Raw genomic sequence first — 21,617 nt, forward strand, 5'->3', positions numbered from 1 at the left:
GAAGGACTCCACTAAAGCCTCTGGAGGTTCTGACAATGATTTTGGGAAGAGGGTTTGAGAAAGGGAGCTGCCTCTGTAGTTAGTCTGTATGTAAAGTTGACTTAATGCTTTGTTATAAAAGTAAGATACCTCTCCTCAATTGTGTATGGACACCTTTTTTTTAAAAAAAAAAAAGGGTTGGGGGAGGAAGAAAGAAAGAAGACTTCTCTACAGAATAGCTTCTGCTGGCAATAGAGAGGATAGTTCCTAGCTTGGGTCACCTAACTGTGGAGAGCGACTAAGAAAGAAATCAGAGAGGCCTAACTGCTTAAATAGACTTTCAACCAATCCTCTTCCTAGACCCACCTTCACCCCCATTTCTAGAGGTACCTGGTGCTCCCAATTCTTGAACCCTTTGGTAGTGATTTATATACTTAGGAGTCACTTTTCTTAAAGTGCCATTCTTCCACTCTTCCATATGCTTTTTAGTGTTTAAAATTTTATTTCTCTTTCCTCCATTTCTATTTTCTTGGTTTATGTGGGCTTATAATACTTAATTTTAATTTAGTTTAATTAATTTGACAGAGAGAGGGAGCACAAGCAGGAGGAGCGGCAGAGGAAGAGGGAGAAGCAGAATTCCCACTGAGCAGGGAGCCCAACACAGCGCTCCATCCTAGGACCCTGGAATCATCACCTGAGCCAAAGGCAGACACTTAACCAACTGAGCTGCCTAGGTGCCCCTGGTTTATGCTACTTTGGTGAAGTTTGGAGAGAGCAGGGTACAAAAATGTGTGTAACCAGTCAATCATTTTTACACAAAACCTTAAAATAAATTTTAATAACTTTGAAATTTAAAGAGCATTACACACCAAGTGCTCAGGGCGTCCAAAAAGTCAAAACTATAAGATGTTATTTGCCTTCTTTCACTTGTGTACAGTGGAGTCTTCCATAGGTTACATGATGTGTGATATTGCAACAGATTACATGCAGAAATAGGCGAGTTGTGCTTTTTTCTAAGTCAAACACTGAAGAAATTTGAAAAATGTAAAATAATGGCATTCATTTTACTAATTTTTTGGAAAAGTTTTTCTCTAAAAATATCTTATTTGTGGTAACATGATAGGTTTATTTTTTTTAAAGATCTATTCAAAAATACATAGTTTAAAAATCTTAGTTTTCATTTCTCATATGGTGAATATTAGTCGTTGTAACCCACATAAAAAACAGTCACTGGTATCCTCAGTAATTTTTTTTTTTTAAAGATTTTATTTATTTATTTGACACAGAGAGAGAGATCACAAGTAGGTGGAGAGGCAGGCAGAGAGAGAGGAGCGAGGAGGAAGCAGGCTCCCCACAGAGTAGAGAGCCCGATGCGGGGCTCGATCCCAGGACCCTGGGATCATGATCTGAGCAGAAGGCAGAGGCTTTAACCCACTGAGCCACCCAGGCGCCCCTCCTCAGTAATTTTTAAGAGAATAAAGAGTCATGAGGTCAAAATTTCTGAGAGCTTCTGCTCTAGACTATCCTAGATATAAATTGGAACAGAACATGAGTATAATGGTATAAACATAACCCAACACTGCACTAGTCTCAGCTTTACATAGGACAGTAATGTGGTTTAGTCCTCATGCTCATTAAATTTAACACTCCTGTGGTTTTTTTTTTTTAATTAATTTATTTATTTGACAGAAATCACAAGTAGGCAGAGAGGCAGGCAGAGAGAGGAGGAAGCAGACTCCCCACAGAGCAGAGAGCCCAATGCGGGGCTCGATCCCAGGACCCTGAGGTCATGACCTGAGCTGAAGGCAGAGGTTTTAACCCGCTGAGCCACCCAGGCGCCCCCACTCCTGTGGTTTTATTCAAAATTCTTTTCTTTTCTTACCTAATAACCCTTAGAGGAACAAAAGGAAGCTGCTGGAAGTTAATTTATACTGTCTTTCTCCTTAGAGTATTCATGTTCCAGTCTCTGCTGACTTAGATAATGAGAAATAAGTTTAAGAGCCAAAATGTTAAAGTGTGCATTATTATTCCCAAGGGGGTGAAACTTGGCTCTTAAAGAGAAAAACTTAGAATTATAATAGTTTGTGGCCCATAAAGAGGTATATAGTACATCTGGGTATTAAAATTTCATTGGAGATGGGGGATGGTTAGGGGAAAAAGTCAAAGTTTCCTTAGGAAAAAGAGGTTGGAAAACAGTGCATTAAAGATCCTATTAGAGCATGATCTGTTAACCTTTCTCTCAGTTATGTTTTTTTTCTCTTCTCTAGGCTTGTTCCATAATGCCAAAGAGTAGATGCTGTAACTACAAATACCTTGTAGGGGTGCAGTAGGTCCCTTAAAGAGGGAGACAACTAGGTAAAGCTAGTAGCAACCAGAGAATTTATGCCCAAGGACCTTGGCTCATCACTCAGCTCTAGCCAGTTGTTGTCATAGTGGAATATATGCCCAAAGTTGTCAAAATTCCTAAATTTTTTAAAAGAAAGGCCAGAAAATCCAAATTTTATGGAAAACTTATTTTTAGGGGCTCCTGGGTAGCTCATTCGGTTAAGTGTCCAACTTTTGATTTCAGCTCAATTCATAATCTCAGGTTCTGACATTGAACCCACCTTGGGCTCCACATTGGGCATGGAGCCTGCTTAAGATTCTATCTTTCCCTCTCCCTCTGCCCCTTCCCCCTTTAAAAAACTTATTTTTAAATATCAGAAGCTAATTTAAATAATTTTAAAATAATACAGCATTCAGAACACTCCCACACACACCACAGTAAGTATAGTCTCTTCCACTGTGATAGAATGTTCTCCAAAATACGACTCTCCTACAGCATCCTGAACTCTAAGTCCCTGCTTGAATAACTGTGGTAGATCCTCTTGTCCCAGTAGGCTAACCTGTCCTATTTTGGTTAACTCTGATTGTTTGATGGCTCTGCCTCAGACGAAGCAGAAATGTATCTTCTTCATACTTTAACCTAGTGGTCCTGGTTTGTTTTGTGAGACGACACAGAATAAAATTTACTCTTCTCTTACATGACAGGTCTTCAAATTTGTGAATTTGAAAATAAAAAATTTCTTCAGAAATGTAGAGCATAAAACTTAAGCTCTGAAGTCAAGCTTGTTAGGGTTTGGATCTCTTCTCTGCCTCTTAACTAGCTCTGTAGTGTTGGAGCTTGTTACTTTAATCTTTTTGTACCCCAGTTGGTCCAGTTTAGTATAGTACTGTAATTTTATCTAATTGCTAATAGGTATTACACGCAAAGCTCTCAGAACAATGCCTAGCCTATAGTAAATACTCAGTAAATGTTACTATCCCGATAAAGCGTCCTTAGTTCCATCAGTCATTCTTTATATAACAGTTTTATATTTTCTTGCCATACTTTACTCATTAATGGAAGCAGTTTGGTGCCTTACAGGAAACTTCTTTCCCAAACTCTTACCTTCTATACTATCCCCTCACATTTCTCTCAAAACCAGATCACAGTGACTTTTATCTTTGTTTATATGTATATACAAGTATAAATACACATACATATATGCACACATAAACATTCACTTCTTCATTCTTGAGGGTATGTGGACATAAAAACCATTAGACAGCCAAACTGTAAGACTGGTTTCTCCCTCACTTTCCTAATAGAACTCTGATTTTATGCAGAGTTTCCTTCTTCTACACAGTTTTATGCTTCAGAGAATCAGGCCCTATCTCTAGCCTTGGATAGTGGGTTCTCCTTGGTTTAAAAGTCAACCAGGGGGTTCCATGATGTCTGGGTAATTTTTGACATAGGTGTGTGATGCATTTGTGGCCATTGAGATCTGAGGAGAAATCAGGATGGAAATTGGGTTTGGGGTTTCTGAGAAAGGAATCCTTGTTCCTAAATGAGATGCGCATGAAGAGAGAGTCTCATCTTTATGGTTACTGCTGAGACTGGATCAGAAACCTGTTTCACTGTCTTAAGGCCTGGGAATTGGGTAGGGGTACCACCTGAGGATAGCAGAGTGAAGACATAAGTGGGTTCTTGATATAGGTGGGTTCTCGAAGACATTGTTTTTATTTGTTCATACTTTTTTTCTACCGAGTTTCTGCTTAAATTCTAATTAGTTAATATACTGTGTAATATTAGTTTCAAATATATGCCTTAGTGAATCATTGCTTATATCATCACCCAGTGCTCATTACAATCTTGAAGACTTGAGCTGCTAAACTGACCAGCCCTTCCTCTAAATTTCCTGTTATGTGAAAAACTTTTTATTATATGCTTCTTTGAGTCTGACCTCCAACTAAAATAAGCTTAATCAATAAAGAGGTTATTTATTTCTAGTATGGCTGGCAAATTGGATAAATAGTACTTCATCTCGGGGCGCCTGGGTGGCTCAGTGGGTTAAAGCCTCTGCCTTCGGCTCAGGTCATGATCTCAGTCCTGGCATCGAGCCCTACATCGGGCTCTCTGCTCAACAGAGAGCCTGCTTCCTCCTCTCTCTCTGCCTGCCTCTCTGCCTACTTGTAATCTCTGTCTGTCAAATAAATAAATAAAATCTTAAAAAAAAAATAGTACTTCATCTCATAGTTATGAGGAATAATTGAATCAAAAGAGGTAAAAGGTACTTTGTAGTTACAGAGTAACACCACAGATGTAAAATTCTCTTAAAACAACACAACCAGTATTTGTTTGTAGTGGACAGAATATTTCACAGAGTGAGGGTGCCTGGCTTTGCAAATTACCAGTTCTTTTAGTAGTGTGCAGGTCACTAGACCCTTTAATTACTACTCTTAAAACAGAATCAAATGATCTTTAAGGTCTCTTGTAATTCTGTGAAAAGAATAGGAGTCTGATCATTCCGACATTTCCACCTAAAATTCCTTGTATAGATTAATTAAGGCAGTAGATATAAATAACTTTTTTAATGGAAGAAGCATAATTAACCAATTATGTTGGGGATAGGCCAGTTTCGCAGTGTACTTAGTGTTTGAGAAGCAGTGGAAGCTCTACTATTAAAACACTTATTGACTATAAATACCAACTCTCAAAGCTCTATACACATAGATATTTGCTTTTTAACCAGCTTTTTAACTTACTTATATGTAATCATTATGAGTATATCATCACATTTCTCATATTATCTCAATCTGCTGTCATCTTTCTACCCTCTTCCTAGTTACACTATTCCCAGACTATTAAATAGCCACCTGAGTGGTCTCGTTTTCACCAGAATCTGCTTCCTCTCCCTCTTTCCTAATCAATAAAATGAGGTGAGGAGAGAGTTTTTAAGGTGCTTTCTGGTTCTAACATTCTGTGATTTGTCCGTTTTTCTCATCAATTCAGACTCTGTTAAACCCAAAAGGATTCATCCTTGGTTACCTATTAGAGTTAAGTTTAAAAACTTCTTTCATCTGAGGACAGTAGAACTCAGTTCATGAAGGAAAGAAATAATGGATGAGTACCCTTTGCAGAGTTAGACATATCAAGAAATGTAGGTCTTGGGAAAAGTGTAGGTACAGGCATACCTTGGAGATACTGCAGGTTCAATTCCAGACCACTGCAATAAAGCAAATATCACAATAAAGTGAGTTAGATGAATTTTTTGTTTGCCCACTGCACATAAAATTACACGGCATTGCAGTCTATTAGGTATGCAATAGCACTAAGTCTAAAAAATATGCACTTAATTTTTTAAAAGATTTTATTTGTAAATAAGCTCTACACTTACATGGGGCTTGAATTTACGACCTCCAAGATTAAGAGTTGCATGCTTCACCGGCTAAGCCAGCCAGGTACCCCTGTACTTACCTTAATTTAAAAATACTTTTACTGCTAAAACATATTAACTATCATCTGAGCTTTTACCAAGTCATACTCTTTTTGCACATGGAGGATCTTGCTTTGATGATAGCTGCTGACTGATCAGGGTGGTAGTTGCTGAAGGTTGGGGTGGCTGTGACATTTTCTTAAAATAAGACAGCACTGAAGTGTGTTTTGATTGACTCTTCTTTTCACCAGTAATTTCTCTGTAGTGTGTGATGCTGTGTGATAGCACTTTGCCCACAGTAGAACTTATTTCAGAATTGGAGTTAGTCCTCTCATTTCCTGCCACTGCTTTATCAACTAAGTTTATGTAATATTCTAAATCCTTTGTTTTCATTTGAACAGTTTTCATAGCATCTTCACCTGGAGTAGATTCCTTCTCAAGTAACCACTTTCTTTGCTCATCTCTAAAATGTACCTCCTCATCTGTGTAAATTTTATCATGAGGTTGCAGCAATACATTCACATCTTCAGGCTCCACTTTATTTTTTAAGTTTTTTATTTAATCTCTACATACCATGTGGGACTCAGGCTCTATACCTCAGCCAAGATCAAAAGTCCCATGCTTTTCTGACTGAGCTAGCCAAGCACCCCTTTAGGCTGCCCTTCTAATTCTAGTTCTCTGGCTGTTTCCACCACATCTGCAGTTACTTCCTCCACTGAAGTCTTGAACCCTTCAAAATCATTCATGAGCATTGGAATCAGCTTCTCCCAAACTCCTTTTAATGTTGATATTTTGACCTCTTCCCATGAATCACAAATGTCCTTAACGGCATCTAGAATGGTGAATCTTTTCCAGAATGTTTTAAACTTACTTTGCTCAGATCCATCAGAAGAATCATTGTTTCGGGCAGTTCTAGCCTTATGAAAGTACTTCTTTAATAAGGTTTGAAAGTTGAAATAACTCTTTGATCTATGGGCTGCAGAACAGATGTTGTATTAAGTATGAAAACAACGTGAATCCTGTACATCTCCATCATAGCTCTTTGGGTGACCAGGTGCATTTATCAGTGAGTGGTAATATTTGAACGGAATCTTTATCTTCCGTTCCATGGGCTTAAAATATTAAATAAACCATGTTGTAAACAGATGGACTCTTCAAGTTTTGTCCCACTTATAGAGCTCAGGCAGAGTAGATTTAGCATAATTCTTAAGGGCCCTAGGGTCTTTAGCATGGGCTTCACTTAAAGTCACCAGCTGCATTAGCCCTTGACAGATTTGGCCTTTCCTTTGAAGCTTTGAAACCAGGCATTGACTTCTCCTTTCTAGCTAAAAAAGTCCTAGGTGGCATCTTTTTGTGATAGAAGGTGGTTTTGTCTACACCCAAAATCTCTTGTTTACTGTAGCCACTTCCATTAATGATCTTAGCTAGATCTTCTAGGTGACTTGCTGCTTCATGTTACACTTTGATGTTACAGAGATGGTTTTTTTTTTTCCTTAAACCTTAAACCGTTTCTTAAAGCAACCTCTGCTAGCTTCAAACTTTTCTTCTGACACTTAATTACCTCTCTCAGCCTTCATAAATTAAAGAGAGTTAGGGTCTTGCTCTGGATTAGGTTTTGGCTTAAGGGACTCTTGTGGCTGGTGATCTTTTATTCGGACTACTAAAACTTTCTCTATACTAACAATAAGGCTGTTTGATTTTATTAGCAAGCGTATGTTCGTGGGAGTAGCACTTTTCCTTCAAGAACTCTAACTTTGCATTCATAACTTGGGTGTTTGGCACAGAAGGCCTAGCTTTCAGCTTGTCTTGGCTGTTGACATGCCTTCCTCATTAAGCATAGTCATTTCTAGCTTTTGATTTAAAGAAATGTGTGACTCTTGTTTCACTTGAATACTTAGAGAGCTGTTGTGGGGTTAATTGCCCTAATTTCAGTACTGTTAGGTCTCTGGGAATACGGAGGCCCAAGGAAAGGGAGAGAGATGGTCAGTAGAGCAATCAGAACACACGCAACATTTATAGATTAAGTTCACTGTCTTAGATGAACGCGGTTTGTGGTGCCCTAAAAACAGTGACAGTAGTAACATCAAAGATCACAGATCACCATAGCAAATATAATTATAATGAAAAAGTTTGAATTATTGTATGAATTATGAAAATGTGACAGATACAAAGTGAGCAAATAGCTGTTGGAAGAACTATGCTGATAGACTTGCTCAATGCATGGTTGCCAAAAACCTTCAATTTTAAAAAAAAACGCAGCTTTGAAGCACATTGAGGTGAAGTGCAACAAAAGAGGTATTCCGAGATAATGTACATGTGTGTAGACCTTTTTTAGGGTTTCTTTTGGTTAGGAGATAAGAAAAGGAAAAGCTTATAATTTCAAACTCATTTGGAAAGTGGTGTGCTATATTTTGTCTTCTTTTCCAGCTAAAGTTAAAATTCTTTTATGGAAATTGATTCATTACTGCTAGAGGACTAATAATGTTAGATTAGAAACATTTGCCCGGCATGAAATTTCCTAGGCATGTTTTTCCAGAAAAAGGAAAATAATATTTAATAACCTTGTGTAGAAAGACCGGTGTTAGCTAAAGTAAGAATTGTATGCACAGTTTTAAATTCTGAAATTCTTGAAGATGTGAGGTCATCCTCTGCCACATCACCATAAAATGCCCAAGGAACACATTAAAACCAACTTTAAAAACAGAACATTATACTCTGTTTCATTCGTAGAAATAGAAAGATGGTTACAAACAATCCCAAAATGCAGATATTTCCATTCAGTTGGTAGGTTTGGTTTAGATTTTATAAATTTTTTTTTTTAAGATTATATTTTTATTAGAGAGTTAGCAAGCATGCATGCATACATGAGCCGGGGGAAGTGCAGGGGGAGAGGGAGAATACATAGGGCTGGATATTTATACAAGTTCTGTTGAGGGATTTTTTCTTTTTACTGCTAACATGAAATACATGTTCTTTCTCTATACCATTTCTCTAACTCTCCAACACCAAATTAGATTTCTTACCATTGAATTCTGACAAACTACCTGAACTTACATCAGACCCCCCAGTTTAAAGGCTCAGACCCACAAGACTGCCCTCGCTTTAGACATCATTGGCAAGTTTGGGTCTCCAGGTTACCTGCATTTCTGTCCAACTTGGAGAGGATCAGGGTCTGTGAATATATGACTGCTCGGAGAGTGAGTTGTTACTGTGTTGCTCTTTAGTTTACCAGATTTCTCCTTTTAGTCCTTCTTTCTTCCTTATTCTCCCTGATCACTTACTGCTGTTAGAGGGACTAGAGAGGACAAGGCAGTGTTTTGAGTATTTGTAAGTTCTTCCTTCCTCCTTCCTAACTTTCTGTCTTCCTTCCCACCTTTCTGCCTATCTACATATTTTTTAAAAGCTGCTTCTGTATGCCAGAGGATGTAAGACCTCATGGAGTTTTCATGCAAAATACCCTCTTTTCTGGGAAAGGGCACCTGAATTTCCAGATGTGGGGAGATGAGTCTTAAATCTTGAAGTGTGAAGAGAACCAGCTATGGCAGTTTTCTATTTTATGAAAACAATTAGTATAATTTAGATAATAATTTTTAGATAATAGTTTTTAGTAATTTTAGATAATACTTTTAGATATTTTAGATAATACTTTTTAGTAATTTTAGATAATACTTTTTAGTAATTCGCTATTTTAATAGTTGTAGAGTCTTAAATATGGGTGTCTTTAAATGTTGCTGCCAGTTTCTTCCACCTCTTCTATAGGATAAACAGCAGGGGGGGTGGTTGTTTTGTTGTTTTGTTTTCTTACTTTTAGTAATTCTGATAAGGTATATTTGAAATATTTGCTTTACTAAGGGATAAAGTTTTTTATTTAAAAAAATAAGCACTTTATTCCAAAAGTTACTTAATCTTATAATTTTTAATATCTTTAATATTGATTTTTTGTATGTTGAAGCTCTTCATATGATTTTTTAAATGATAAAGGTTGTCATAAAAATAGTAATATGTTATACTCTTATTTTTTTATTAACTGAAAAATTACATGTCTTCTGGCTGTATGCAATTTATTTATTTTAGGTGTTGAATTTTATGCTCCTTATATGAAAAATAGAAATGTAAATATTTGAAATTCTTTACTGCTTGCCTTCTGGTGAAGCTTGTCTAGGTATCTTCTTTTTAAAATAACTTCTAAATCTTAGCAGTTTTGAGGTGAAAGGTGGCATTTTGACTAGAGAAGAAAGGAGATAATGCTTGCAGTACTTAACATCCTTCATGAAATGATGCTGTTGTTGGAAAATTAACACTAATCTTTTCTCCTACAGAGAGCTGTTGGAAATAAGACTATGGCTTTATTACTTTTAATATTTTAATCAGTGTAAGCTACTTTTTGTTTTTATAAATATTTTTCAAGATTTCTCAGGGAGGAAAGAAAAACAGTTGATGAACCAATGTGTATTTTGATTTACATTGAATACTTTTTATTATTCTTTCCAAAACAGACACTCCTTGAATATGCAGAGAAATGGAAAACTTCAGAAGATCCTTTACCTTTATTGGAGGTATACACAGTGGCTATCCAAAGTTATGTTAAAGCCCGACCTTATCTTACCTCTGAATGTGAAAATGTAGCATTGGTTCTGGAACGCTTGGCATTGTGAGTAGACCTTTGAGTAAATAAAAAATTAGATTTAGCTTTTTTTTTTTTTTTTTAAGAGTTTACTTATTTATTGGACAGAGAGAGACACAGCTAGAGAGGGAATGCAAGCAGGGAGAGTGGTGAGGGAGGAGCAGGGAGCCTGATGTGGGGCTCCATCTCAGTACCCTGGGATCAGGACCTGTGCCGAAGGCAGATGCTTAACGATTGAGCCACTCAGGCGCCCCTAGATCAAGCTTTTTTGTTTTAATTCTGTATCTCAGGATAGTTTAATTTTAAATAGAATAGTTACAGGGTGTCTGCTGATACTAGGATTATTTGTTTTATTTTACTTTGAATTTTAATAAATGTTTGTATCCTTACCAATTTTTTGTTTTTTAGAAGCTGTGTTGAACTTTTACTGTGTCTGCCTGTTGAGTTATCAGATAAACAGTGGGAACAGTTTCAGACACTGGTGCAGGTGAGAATATTTACCTATTAGATTTCATATAGGTGTATCATATCCTTTTTCTTTATTAATAAGTTATTTGGTTACACTTCAAACCATCTAAGTAATAACAGGCATTATTTGCAGCTCTTATTAACACTACTGTCATTCATATGCTAGATGTTCAATAAATGTGTGTTAAATGATGATACATTTAAATAGATTGATTGAATATTGTCGCACTGTTCTTTAAGATCAGTTAATTAGCACTTTGCCAGACCAGTAAGGGAAAACAAAAGAAAATGCCCTAATTTGTATTTAGAAACAGTTTACTTGCCGAACATCTGCAATGTGCCTTAAATGAATTTAATATATCATTTAATCCTTATGAAGACTTTGTGGGGGAAGGTGTATTTTTCCCATTTAAAGGTGAGGAAACTGAGGCTCATACTTTAAAATATTTATCTACCCAAATTTATACAGCTAATACTACAGAGTAGTTATTTGAATCAAGGTTCTTTTTTTCAAAGTCCATGCTTTTCGCCTATAACTGAAAACACATGCTTTGTCTCTCTTGTTTAGTGCTGTTACTCTACCTTACAGAAGTACTACACAATTTAGTACTTAGTTGTGTTGGAGTATTTTCAAGAATGTTAAATTTTGTTTCAAGCACTAGATTGTGCTGGATATACTATAGCTTCAAGTAAGTTTTGATTAATTGATTAACTAAAAGAATGATTTTACTAGTTAGTTTCAGAAAGTATTTCTCTTTCTCTAGCCAGAGTTCATAAAATATGTTTTGGCTTGATTTTTTTTTTTTTTTTCCTGTAGCAATTAAAGAGAATTAGTTGCAAATTTCAGAAGCATGTGAAATAAACTGTAGTTAGGTAGAGAAGTCAGCTTTTCTGTTTTAATATTAACCATTAAAATCTTCATCAATTGCAAAATTCTGGAAAGGATTTATATCTTAATATCATAGGATTCCACATAGTGTCTTACACATAATTAATTGTTGAAATGAAGGTGTCTTGTGTTTGTTACATTGCAACTAACTTTTTGATCACGCAATTTCTACTTCAGAGTATCAGTAACTCATGTCTTAGGTGGTTTTTCCAGCAAGTATTTATTTTTAGGGAAATAATTATTTTAGAACTTTTCATTGTTTGGCATTCTACCTCAGAATTAAGTTGTTTATGTACAAATACAATACTGAATTCCTTATGCTATTTTGTCAGCATATGATAACTTTTAAACTTTTTGAAACAGCACTAGTTGATACTTTTTCATACTGGTTAATGAGAAGGAAATAACTCTTTAAATCCTTATATGGTAGATTTCAGCAATTGTTTGAAGAAACTTTCTTAAAGCACTGGAACTTGTTGCAGTGGGGAGAGTTTATGGTTTTGAGGAATAAACTTTTTGTATAAACATAGCATGTAGCTTTAACAGTTTCCATGACACTTTGCTCTCATTTCAGAGCTCCCTTGGGCTTATTTTGTATTTGCTTAACAGCATTTGTTTCATTTTACCTGTGTTTTACTGTTTTAACTTTCTTTACCCCACTAGAGGATAAGCCCCATAAATGCAGGGACCATTTGCTCTCTTCCCTAGTCCTTTGCCCATAGAAATTCCCAATAAACATTTTCTGAATTGAATAAAAACCATTGGTCTTTCGTGTCTTGAAGAATATGCTAATTGCATGAACACTTGGAAACAACTAGTAATCAAGTTTTAGTGTCAGTTTTAAATAGAATATTGCCAAATCTATATAATGAATAAATGAAAAACCATGCATTTAGTTGTTTTCATAAGTCCCTTTTATTGGAATATGTGTATGTTGTCATTTAGGCCTTGATGCAAATCTGTCCTTTATTAATGGTAGGTTTTTTTGGAAAAAGTTTTTTACTAACACAGGATATAAAATGTGTAAGGTCTTTTATACTATGGATATTCTGATAGCTTCCTTCAGAAGTAACTTTGTTCTTGGTTTAGATTTTGGGGGAAAAATAATTTTGACTTATTTCTAGAAATACATTGTATTTATTTAAAAGTTACAATTGATACAATTCTTGAGATTCATCTTTAAGAATCGGAAGTAAAGGAATTCAGCACTTTGTAATGTGATGTGAAATTTTTAAGATAAAAATCTGATTTTTCAAAAGTTTAGTATTATATTTAGAGCCTGATAAGCTTGCTTTTAAAAATCTGTTGTAATTCTTTGGATGTTTATTTAATATTTATAGGTAGCTCATGAAAAGCTGATGGAGAATGGCAGCTGTGAATTGCATTTTTTAGCTACTCTAGCTCAAGAGACTGGGGTGTGGAAAAACCCGGTACTGTGCACTATACTTTCCCAGGAACCATTGGATAAGGATAAAGGTAAATTTTCTAGAGAGAGAGAGAGAGAAAAAAAAAAAAAGAACCATTAGACTAGAAAAAAATAAATACTTAAAATTGTTTTGATAAATATAATTCATTTCAAGATTTCCCAAAGAAGGACCATTTAATTAAATTTTAGCTGAGGTACTTGAGGCCCTTCACCTTAATTTTATTTGGGGGAAGATGTATTTATAGGATATTACACAGTCTTAGGGTAACAGAAAAACTAAAATTTTTCCCCAACATGTTTTCACATAGAGGAATTCCCTCGGCAATATCCTGATAGGTGGTAATCTAGCTTGTATTTGATAACTTACTTGACAGATGGGAAAGCAGAAGTAGGGTGGTTAAATGATTTTCCTCAAAATAGAGAAAGAAATTAAACCTAGAACTCTCAAGTCTTCTGCCTCTAAGATTAGTACTCTTTCTCAACAGTTTATCACTCCATTTTATTTATTCTATTTTGTTGTTATTTTATGAGCTTGGGTTATAAAGATCCCAGTTAAACTCAACTGGCATATACCCTGTTGGAAGTAGATGGTTAAATCACGAGTAATATGTGTAAACTCTTAATGTTCAGAGCTCAAAAATTTTATATACCATGAAGAAGAGCATAGTTACTGTCTTTGGTACTTTTCTTGAAATTACTTAGGAAAGTGCCCAGATTTCACCCAAACTTTTCCCAAGGTATTTAACTGAAGAAGTAAATAAACTTCTCTTGTTTATTGCTGCTTTGCTTGTTGATGGATGGCAAACTTTAGGTATTTTGCTGTGTGGTAGCAAATTGTGAAGGCTCTGAGAAAGAAGTTAGGTCTGTTGCTTGTGAAGTCTTCTGGTACATTGATACCTTCCAGCCAATCCCCAAACTTCTCCTCAAGCTGGTTTTTCCTACCTGGCTCCCCTCTTAAAATTTCTCTGTGCTTTCCTGATAGTTCTAGCAATGTTACCTGTTTCTTAATTTTCACAGGCAAATTATTTTTAGTACCCCCTTCCATGGTAGATATCCATAGTATTCTCACAGTATTACAGTATTCTCAAGACTTTGGAGAAATGGGGACTGGACTCTCATTATTTAAATTAATAATAAGAACAACATTTAAAACTGAGAATCTTGGATTTTTTTTGCCTTTGGCATATTAGTTACATTCCCAGTATACTAATACCACTAAGATTTTGTTCTTATAATCAAATTATACTTTCTAATCTATTCAGCTTTTGGATATACTGGATATAATATATTACTACTAATAACAGATTACATTGTATAGTTCCTAACAGTTTGAAATGTGCTTTTATATTCATGGTTTCATTTAACCTTGATGATCCTGTGAAAAAGGTAGGATCTTTATTATCCCTGTTTTACAGATGAGAAAATGGAGGCTCAGAAATATTGGTTGTCTTTTCAGTATTACATTGCCAGTGTTGTGAGGCAGAGCCAGGAATTGAAGTCAGGACCTCTCTTCATTTAAATCATGCCCTGTTGCACCTAGCCTAATAAAATTGCACCTAGCTTAAATAACTAACTCCTTTTTCTGTTGTCAATTTCTGAAGAGCATTTTTGCTGAGCTCACACATTACACTAAAACAGGAAAATGGAACCTTTACCTTAACAGAGATTTAAAATTTATTTTAAAAGAATATGTACTCCATTTCCTTACTTGCTTAAATGTGCCTAACATCATTTCTGTTAGCAAAGTCTCTGCCCATCTCTTTGCTGCTTTATTTCTTGTTCTTTGCCTGACATAGCTACTAGAGTAATTTGGATTATTCAACCAAGAGGAATTTCTTAAAATAGCAGTAGATTTTAGGTAGCCAGACTTTACTACAACTAAGTGAAGCAGTCAGATGTTAAATGACAGATTTTGCAGCCATAATCTTTACTTGGTTCTCTGTTATTTAGAATGTCTCTTTGATGGGAGTCATTTTATGGATAATCACAGAAGCTAGAAGTGTATGTTGAAAAAGTTGAAGGAATTAACATTTTACACAAAATATTAATTTATTTACATTATCGAACTTGATGATTCAGAAGGATGGGGAACTTTTAGCTTTAAATACCCAGTCTCTTAGTTTAACTTAACTACAGCAAGTTTGAAGAGAACTAGAGCTTAGAGAATAATACATCTCAGGAGGCTATGCTCATTACTTTGTTTATAGTGAACCCTTTGGAGGTTTGATGTAGTATTTGAACAGTAATCTACCTAATTGTGATTTCTTTTAAAATATTTATTTCTCAGAGAGAGAGAGAGGGAGCAAGTGGGTGCACAAGCAAGCAGAGTGGCATCCAGAGACAGAGAGAGAAGCAGGTTCCCTGCTGAGCAAGGAGCCGGATGTGGGACCTGATTCCAGGGCTCTGGGATCATGACCTGGGCCGAAGGCAGCGGCTTAACCGCTGGCGTCCCAGAATTTTTTTTTTTTTTTTAATTGACTAAATTTGGACTCACTAAAACCCAGCTAATCAAAGAAATGCTCTTCAATTTGGGGGATTGAGGGTGGGTGGAAATGCTGGTTTCACTATTAAGGTTTTAGCATCCTAGAATAAAGTAACGCTAATAACTAAATTTACACAATTCAAGTAGGTGCCCTTTGAATTTCATAGGAACTTTAAGCTTACATATTACTTTTATCTTTCTTTGGTCATAATCTCAGGATTGGAAAGACAATGAATGCCAATTTTATTTTTTAACCCAATTTTAACTGCCTTCTAAATATCACTGACAAATAAATTGGCCTTCTCTCTTTTTTTTTTTTTAAGATTTTATTTATTTGACAGACAAAAAGACAGGGAACACAAAGCAGGGGCAGTGGAAGAGGGAGAAGCAGGCTCCTTCTGAGTGGGGAGCCCGATGTGGGGCTCAGTTTCAGGACCCTGGGATCATGACCTGAGCTGAAGGCAGATGCCTAACGACTGAGCCGCCCAGGCACCCCAATTGGCCTTCTCTTAAACACCAGTTTATTTGCCAGAGAGATGGTTTGCTGTGTAGTTCAGTCTATTTATTCTTAACCTGTGATTCTTCACTATAAAAATTGTGAAAACTACATTCTTAGAATTCCATCTTTTGGATCTAGTACTCCTAGAGCCATGCCAAACAAAGTATAAGTCCCTCTTTCATGCCATAGAAAGGTTTTTTAAATGCATTTTTTGGATCTCTTTAATATGTAATTCTCAGAACTTAATGTGTACCCTGAATATGATCTGGCTGACTTTGAGGTCATTGGTTCTCTGATTTTTCATTCTGACAATTTATACTTCTAGTGTGACTTAAGATGACATTAGATTTTTTGGGTAGCCATATCATTCTCACAAGTCAGTGAAATTAGTAATCACACAAAAATTTTAAAAAATAGTACCCTTAAATTACCAACTACATTTTTATACTTAACTTTGTCACACGAAGCATCGCTTTTTCCCCCCTGCTTAATTTCAGTGTTAGGTTCATTCTCTGTTTGCAACTTTTCAATCTTGATTTTGTTATTCAAGGTGTTTGCCCTTACCAGTTGTCTCTTGTTAACATATATTCTTTTGGCATCCAGGTCCTTGAAAATAACCATAAAATGGTCATGTCCAGAAATCTAGCCTCTCAGATACTTAATAGAAATCTTCCTTCTTGCCTTCAGTCCTTAATCAATACTCTGATTATGGTTGTTTGATAAAATACGCCTGTTTTTCCTTGTGTCTGCTCCATGATTTTACTTTTTTGTATATAAGGATTTGATGAAAGACCCTAACACCATAACAAGTATTTGGCTAGAGTTCTTTTTTTTTTTCCTTTTTTTTTTTTTTTCTTGCTAGAGTTCTTTTAGGCAATAATGTTTAATACTGAGGTTAGTATGAGCTAATTTATAATTTTTTAAACTTTTTATTTTAGAATAGTTTTAGAATTATAGAAAAATTGTGAGTTCACCTATACCCCACTACCAATTTTCTTTACTCTTCGTATCTTGTATTAGTATGATACATTTGTCACAGTTAATAGACCAGTATTTATACTTTGTTATTAACTAACTAACTTCCATACTTTATTCAGAGTTCCTTAGTTTTTACCTAATGTCCTTTTTCTGTTCCAGGATCCCATCCAGGATACCACATTACATTTAGTCGTCATGTCTTCTTAGGCTCCTCTTGGCTGTGACAATTTTTCAGACTTTCCTTGTTTTTGATGACCTTGACAGTTTTGAGGAATACTGGTCAGGTATTTTGTAGAATGTCCCTTAACTGGGAGTTGTCTGATGTTGCTTTCATGATTAGAACTGGACTTATGGATTTGGGGAGGAAGATCACAGAGGTAAAATGCCATTGTTATCACATCATATCAAGGGTACATACTGTCCACATGACTTCTCATTGTTGATACTAACCTTGATCACCTGGCTGAGGTAGTGTGTTTGTCAGGTTTCTCCACTTTAAAGTTACTCTTTTTCTCCCTTTTTATACCATACTCTTTGGAGGGAAGTTACTATATGCAGCCCACACTTAGGGTGAAATTTAAGCTCCACATCCTGGAGGGGGGCAGTATCTACACAGATTATTGGAATTTACACAGCTTTATCTTTCCCCCATTCATTTGTTTATATCAATATGGACTAATGAATATTCATTTTATACTTTGGTCATAATCCAATATTATTTTACCTTGTTACTCAAATTGTCCCAGCTTTGGCCATTGGGAATCCTCTTATTTATTAATTTCTGTGTCCCTTTGATATACCCCTGTCATTATGGGTTGAGTACTCTCTTGCTTTCTGGCACTGTAAGGTGCTCCAACTTACTTTACATATTTCCTGTCCCAGTCCTAGAATCAGCTGTTTTTTCAAGGAGCCATTACTCTTTTTTCTTGGAGAACAGTAATAGAAACCAAGACCTGATAACTGGGTGTGTTTATTGCTACTGAAGTGATGTTGTTTCTAGGGTGTCATTACTTCTAGTTCCTCTCAACAGACAAAGCAAATTAGATGTAGGTATACTAATCTGTGTGTAGCCACATCTGTAACTATTTCCATATGTAACCAGCTGTATTTACATCAGACTAAATAGGAGGATCCATACTGATATCTTTCTTCCACTAATCCATACCAAAAGGATCACTCTAGTCTTGTCTTTTTGCTTATCTGTAACCTCTTACTTCAACAGATTGTCCTATAATTGGAATCATGCACTAATACAGTCTTTTCAGACTGACCTTTTACCATTGGCTATCTATATACTTAATTAATCAGTATTAGTGTACGTGTATAGTGATTTCAGAATTGATAACATACCTTTGTGGAAAACAGCTTTACTGATTAGAATATAATACTTATGTACAATTTCTCTTGCCATTTTTCTTATAGACTCCACTCATTCAAAGATAGTTAGGCAGGCACTTTAGTTCCCTACCTCTTTCAGTGAAGTTCTTTCATAACATTTGTAATACAGTTAGGTTTTTTATCCCCTGTATTCATTTCATCCTGGGCTTCCCCAACCTCCTAAATATTTTTTTTAAATTTAAATTTTTAAAATTTAAATTTTTTTTTAAATTTGCATACCTTAAGATTTCTTATTTGTGCTGTAAAGTTCTATAGGCTTTGACAAATGCATAGTATATACATGTATCCACCATTACAGTATCATACAGAATTGTTTCACTACCATACATTAAAAAAAAAAAAAAAAAACTATCTTCACCCACTGAATGCTCTTCTAAACACCCGATAACTACTGATTTGTTTACCATCTCTGTAATTTTGGCTTTTTGAGAATGTCATATAATTATAGCTTTTGGTCTAGCTTCTTTTACTTGGCATATGCATTTAACGTTCATCTATGTCTTGAATACCTTAATGGCTCATTCCTTTTTATTGCTGAATTGTATACCATATTATGTGTGGTATGACTGTACCAGTTTCTTCATTTACCTATTAAAAGACATCTTGTTTACTACCATTGCTGTTTATGAATAAAGCTACTGTAAACATTTGCAAGCAAGATTTTGGGCAGACATAAGTTTCACATGAATTGGGTAGATACTAGGCGTAAGATTGTTAGATCATGGGGCGCCTGGGTGGCTCACCTGTTAAGCGTCTGCCTTTGGCTCAGGTCGTGATCCCAGGGTTCTAAGATCAAGCCCTGCATTAGGCTCCCTGCTCAGCAGGAGCCTGCTTCTCCCTCTCCCACTCCCCCTGCTTGTGTTTCCTCTCTTGCTGTCTCTCTCTCCTTCAAATAAATAAGTAAAATCTTAAAAAAAAAAAAAAAATAAAGATTCTGTTCTTTAAAAAAAAAAAGATTGCTAGATCATATGGTAAGACTATGTCTTGCTTTGTAAGAATCTGCCGAACTGTTTTCTAAAGTGGCAATACCATTCTGTATTCTCACCAGCAGTGAATGAGAATTCCTGTTGCTCTAGATCCTCATTTGTAATTGGGATTACCTGTTTTGGGAATTGTACCCATTCTAATAGGTCTGTAGTAATACTACATTTTTGTTTCAATTAGCATTTCTGTAATGACATCAGATACTGAACATTTTCATATGCATATTTGCCATCTGTGTATCGTTGATGAGCATCCCTTTAGTTTTTTTTTTCCTTATTTTTAATCAGTTTGGTTTTGTATTGTTATAACAATTCTTAGTATATTTTGGATACAAGTTCTTTATCAGATACGAGTTTTGCAAATAAGTTCTTTCAGTCTGTGGCTGATGCTTTTTTTTTTTTTTAAAGATTTTATTTATTTATTTGTTAGAAAGAGAGAGAGAGAGAGAGGGAGCGAGCATGAGCACAGGCAGACAGAGTGGTAGGCAGAGGCAGAGGGAGAAGCAGGCTCCCCGCTGAGCAAGGAGCCCGATGTGGGACTCGATCCCAGGACGCTGGGATCATGACCTGAGCCGAAGGCAGCCGCTTAACCAACTGAGCCACCCAGGCGTCCCGCTGATGCTTTTTCTTAACAGTGTCTTTCACAGAGCAGAAATTTTAAAATTCTAATGAAGTTCACCTTACACGAATTTTTCCATTTATGGATTGATCATGCTTTTGGTGTTTTACCCAAAAACTCATTACCACGGGACGCCTGGGTGGCTTAGTTGGTTAAGCCGCTGCCTTCGGCTCAGGTCATGATCCCAGGGTCGTGGGATCGAGTCCCACATCAGGCTCCTTGCTCAGTGGAGAACCAGCTTCTCCCTCTCCCTCTTCCTGCTGCTCTGCCTACTTGTGCTCTCTCTCTGTCAAATAAATAAATAAAATCTTAAAAAAAAATCCATACAAAAAAAAAGTAAAATGACTGGTATTTGGTATTACCAAATCTAGAGTTCTATAGATTTCTCTCAAAGAAGTTTTACAATTTCACATTTAACATTTGGGTCTTCAGTACATAATGAGATAATTTTTGTGACAAGTGTAATCTAGTTTATGTTTAGTGAATCTTTCTTGGCTCTTAACACTCACATATCTTCTGAATAATCACAGGCCATGTTTTTAATATGATTAATTTTGAAATTTATTCAGGATTATATGTATTGCTTAGCCCCATTTTGAAAATTACTTTTTCCCATCTATTTTCCTTTGTTCCATTGTTCCGCCCTTTTAAATCCAAAGCTTATTAACAGAACCACCATTAGAGGAGTTCTTTTTCTCTGTCATCATAAATAATACTAGTCAAACCCAAATAGTCTTTCTCCAGAAGTCACCCACCTCTGCCAATTTGATTGTTCTCAACATTTTTGGTAAGCTAGGGATCATTTTGGATTCTAGCCTTAGTAACATTTTGCATAAGTTAGTACCAGCATAGGCTAGTACCAGGTCTGTAACACTTACAGTATGTGCATCATTAGTCCTAAGCCTGCTTTCCATTTTGTACATGTCATCATTTTATAATCTAAATTCTGAGAGTGCCCTATTACAGTCACACTGAATTCCTTCAAGCCTTGTCCCTTATGCTTCTATATTGGGATATTTTGCAATTTCACAAATCACATTTTTGTTAGCTTGCCAGTCCTTTCTTACTCTTAAGCTGCAGTTCCCCCAGCCCCTTCTTTTTCAAAGGAAATTTCTAAAGCTTAAGCTTTACCACAGTACTTAAAAATCCTTAAGAATTTTGTGAGAAAATAAGTCTTTATTTCAGTAACAAACTTTACATTTAAAAGTGAAGGTGGAAAAATTGTTCCCTGGTTTATCAAATGTTAGCATGAGTAAGATGTAATATTTTGAAGGGAGGGAAGATGGGAGGAGAGAGCAGGTGATAACTCATACCTCTCAGGTAAATAGGATGAGGTCAGATCTGATTACGTGGAGCTGCATTCACTCTGATACTTCTGGTATATTTTTCGTGTGTGTATGTATAGCTTTACATGTCTAAACAGAGAATGCCAGAAGAGGTGACTCTGAAAATTAGATTTAAATCTGTTAACAGTTTCTTTGTGTTAGGACATTTCTTACAGAAAGTCACTAAAAAGAGTACCTTAAAGACTATG

The 21,617-nt window shown here is 35.8% G+C and overlaps 1 protein-coding gene across 3 annotated transcripts in view; it reads left to right on the forward strand.

The window, feature by feature from the left end:
* ZNF292 (zinc finger protein 292) overlaps positions 1 to 21,617 on the forward strand; it is a 94,958-nt gene that overhangs the window by 39,516 nt on the left and 33,825 nt on the right. For 2 of the 3 annotated variants that reach the window (XM_047732399.1, XM_047732400.1), the window contains 3 exons: positions 10,214 to 10,368; positions 10,750 to 10,828; positions 13,039 to 13,174. In XM_047732399.1, coding sequence (XP_047588355.1) covers positions 10,214 to 10,368; positions 10,750 to 10,828; positions 13,039 to 13,174 — 370 coding nt within the window. Of the gene's footprint in view, positions 1 to 10,213; positions 10,369 to 10,749; positions 10,829 to 13,038; positions 13,175 to 21,617 lie in introns of those variants that run through there. The other variant, XM_047732402.1, reaches the window with a different exon arrangement.

This window comes from Lutra lutra, chromosome 6 (assembly GCF_902655055.1).
Source record: "Lutra lutra chromosome 6, mLutLut1.2, whole genome shotgun sequence".
Taxonomy (NCBI): Eukaryota; Metazoa; Chordata; class Mammalia; order Carnivora; family Mustelidae; genus Lutra; species Lutra lutra.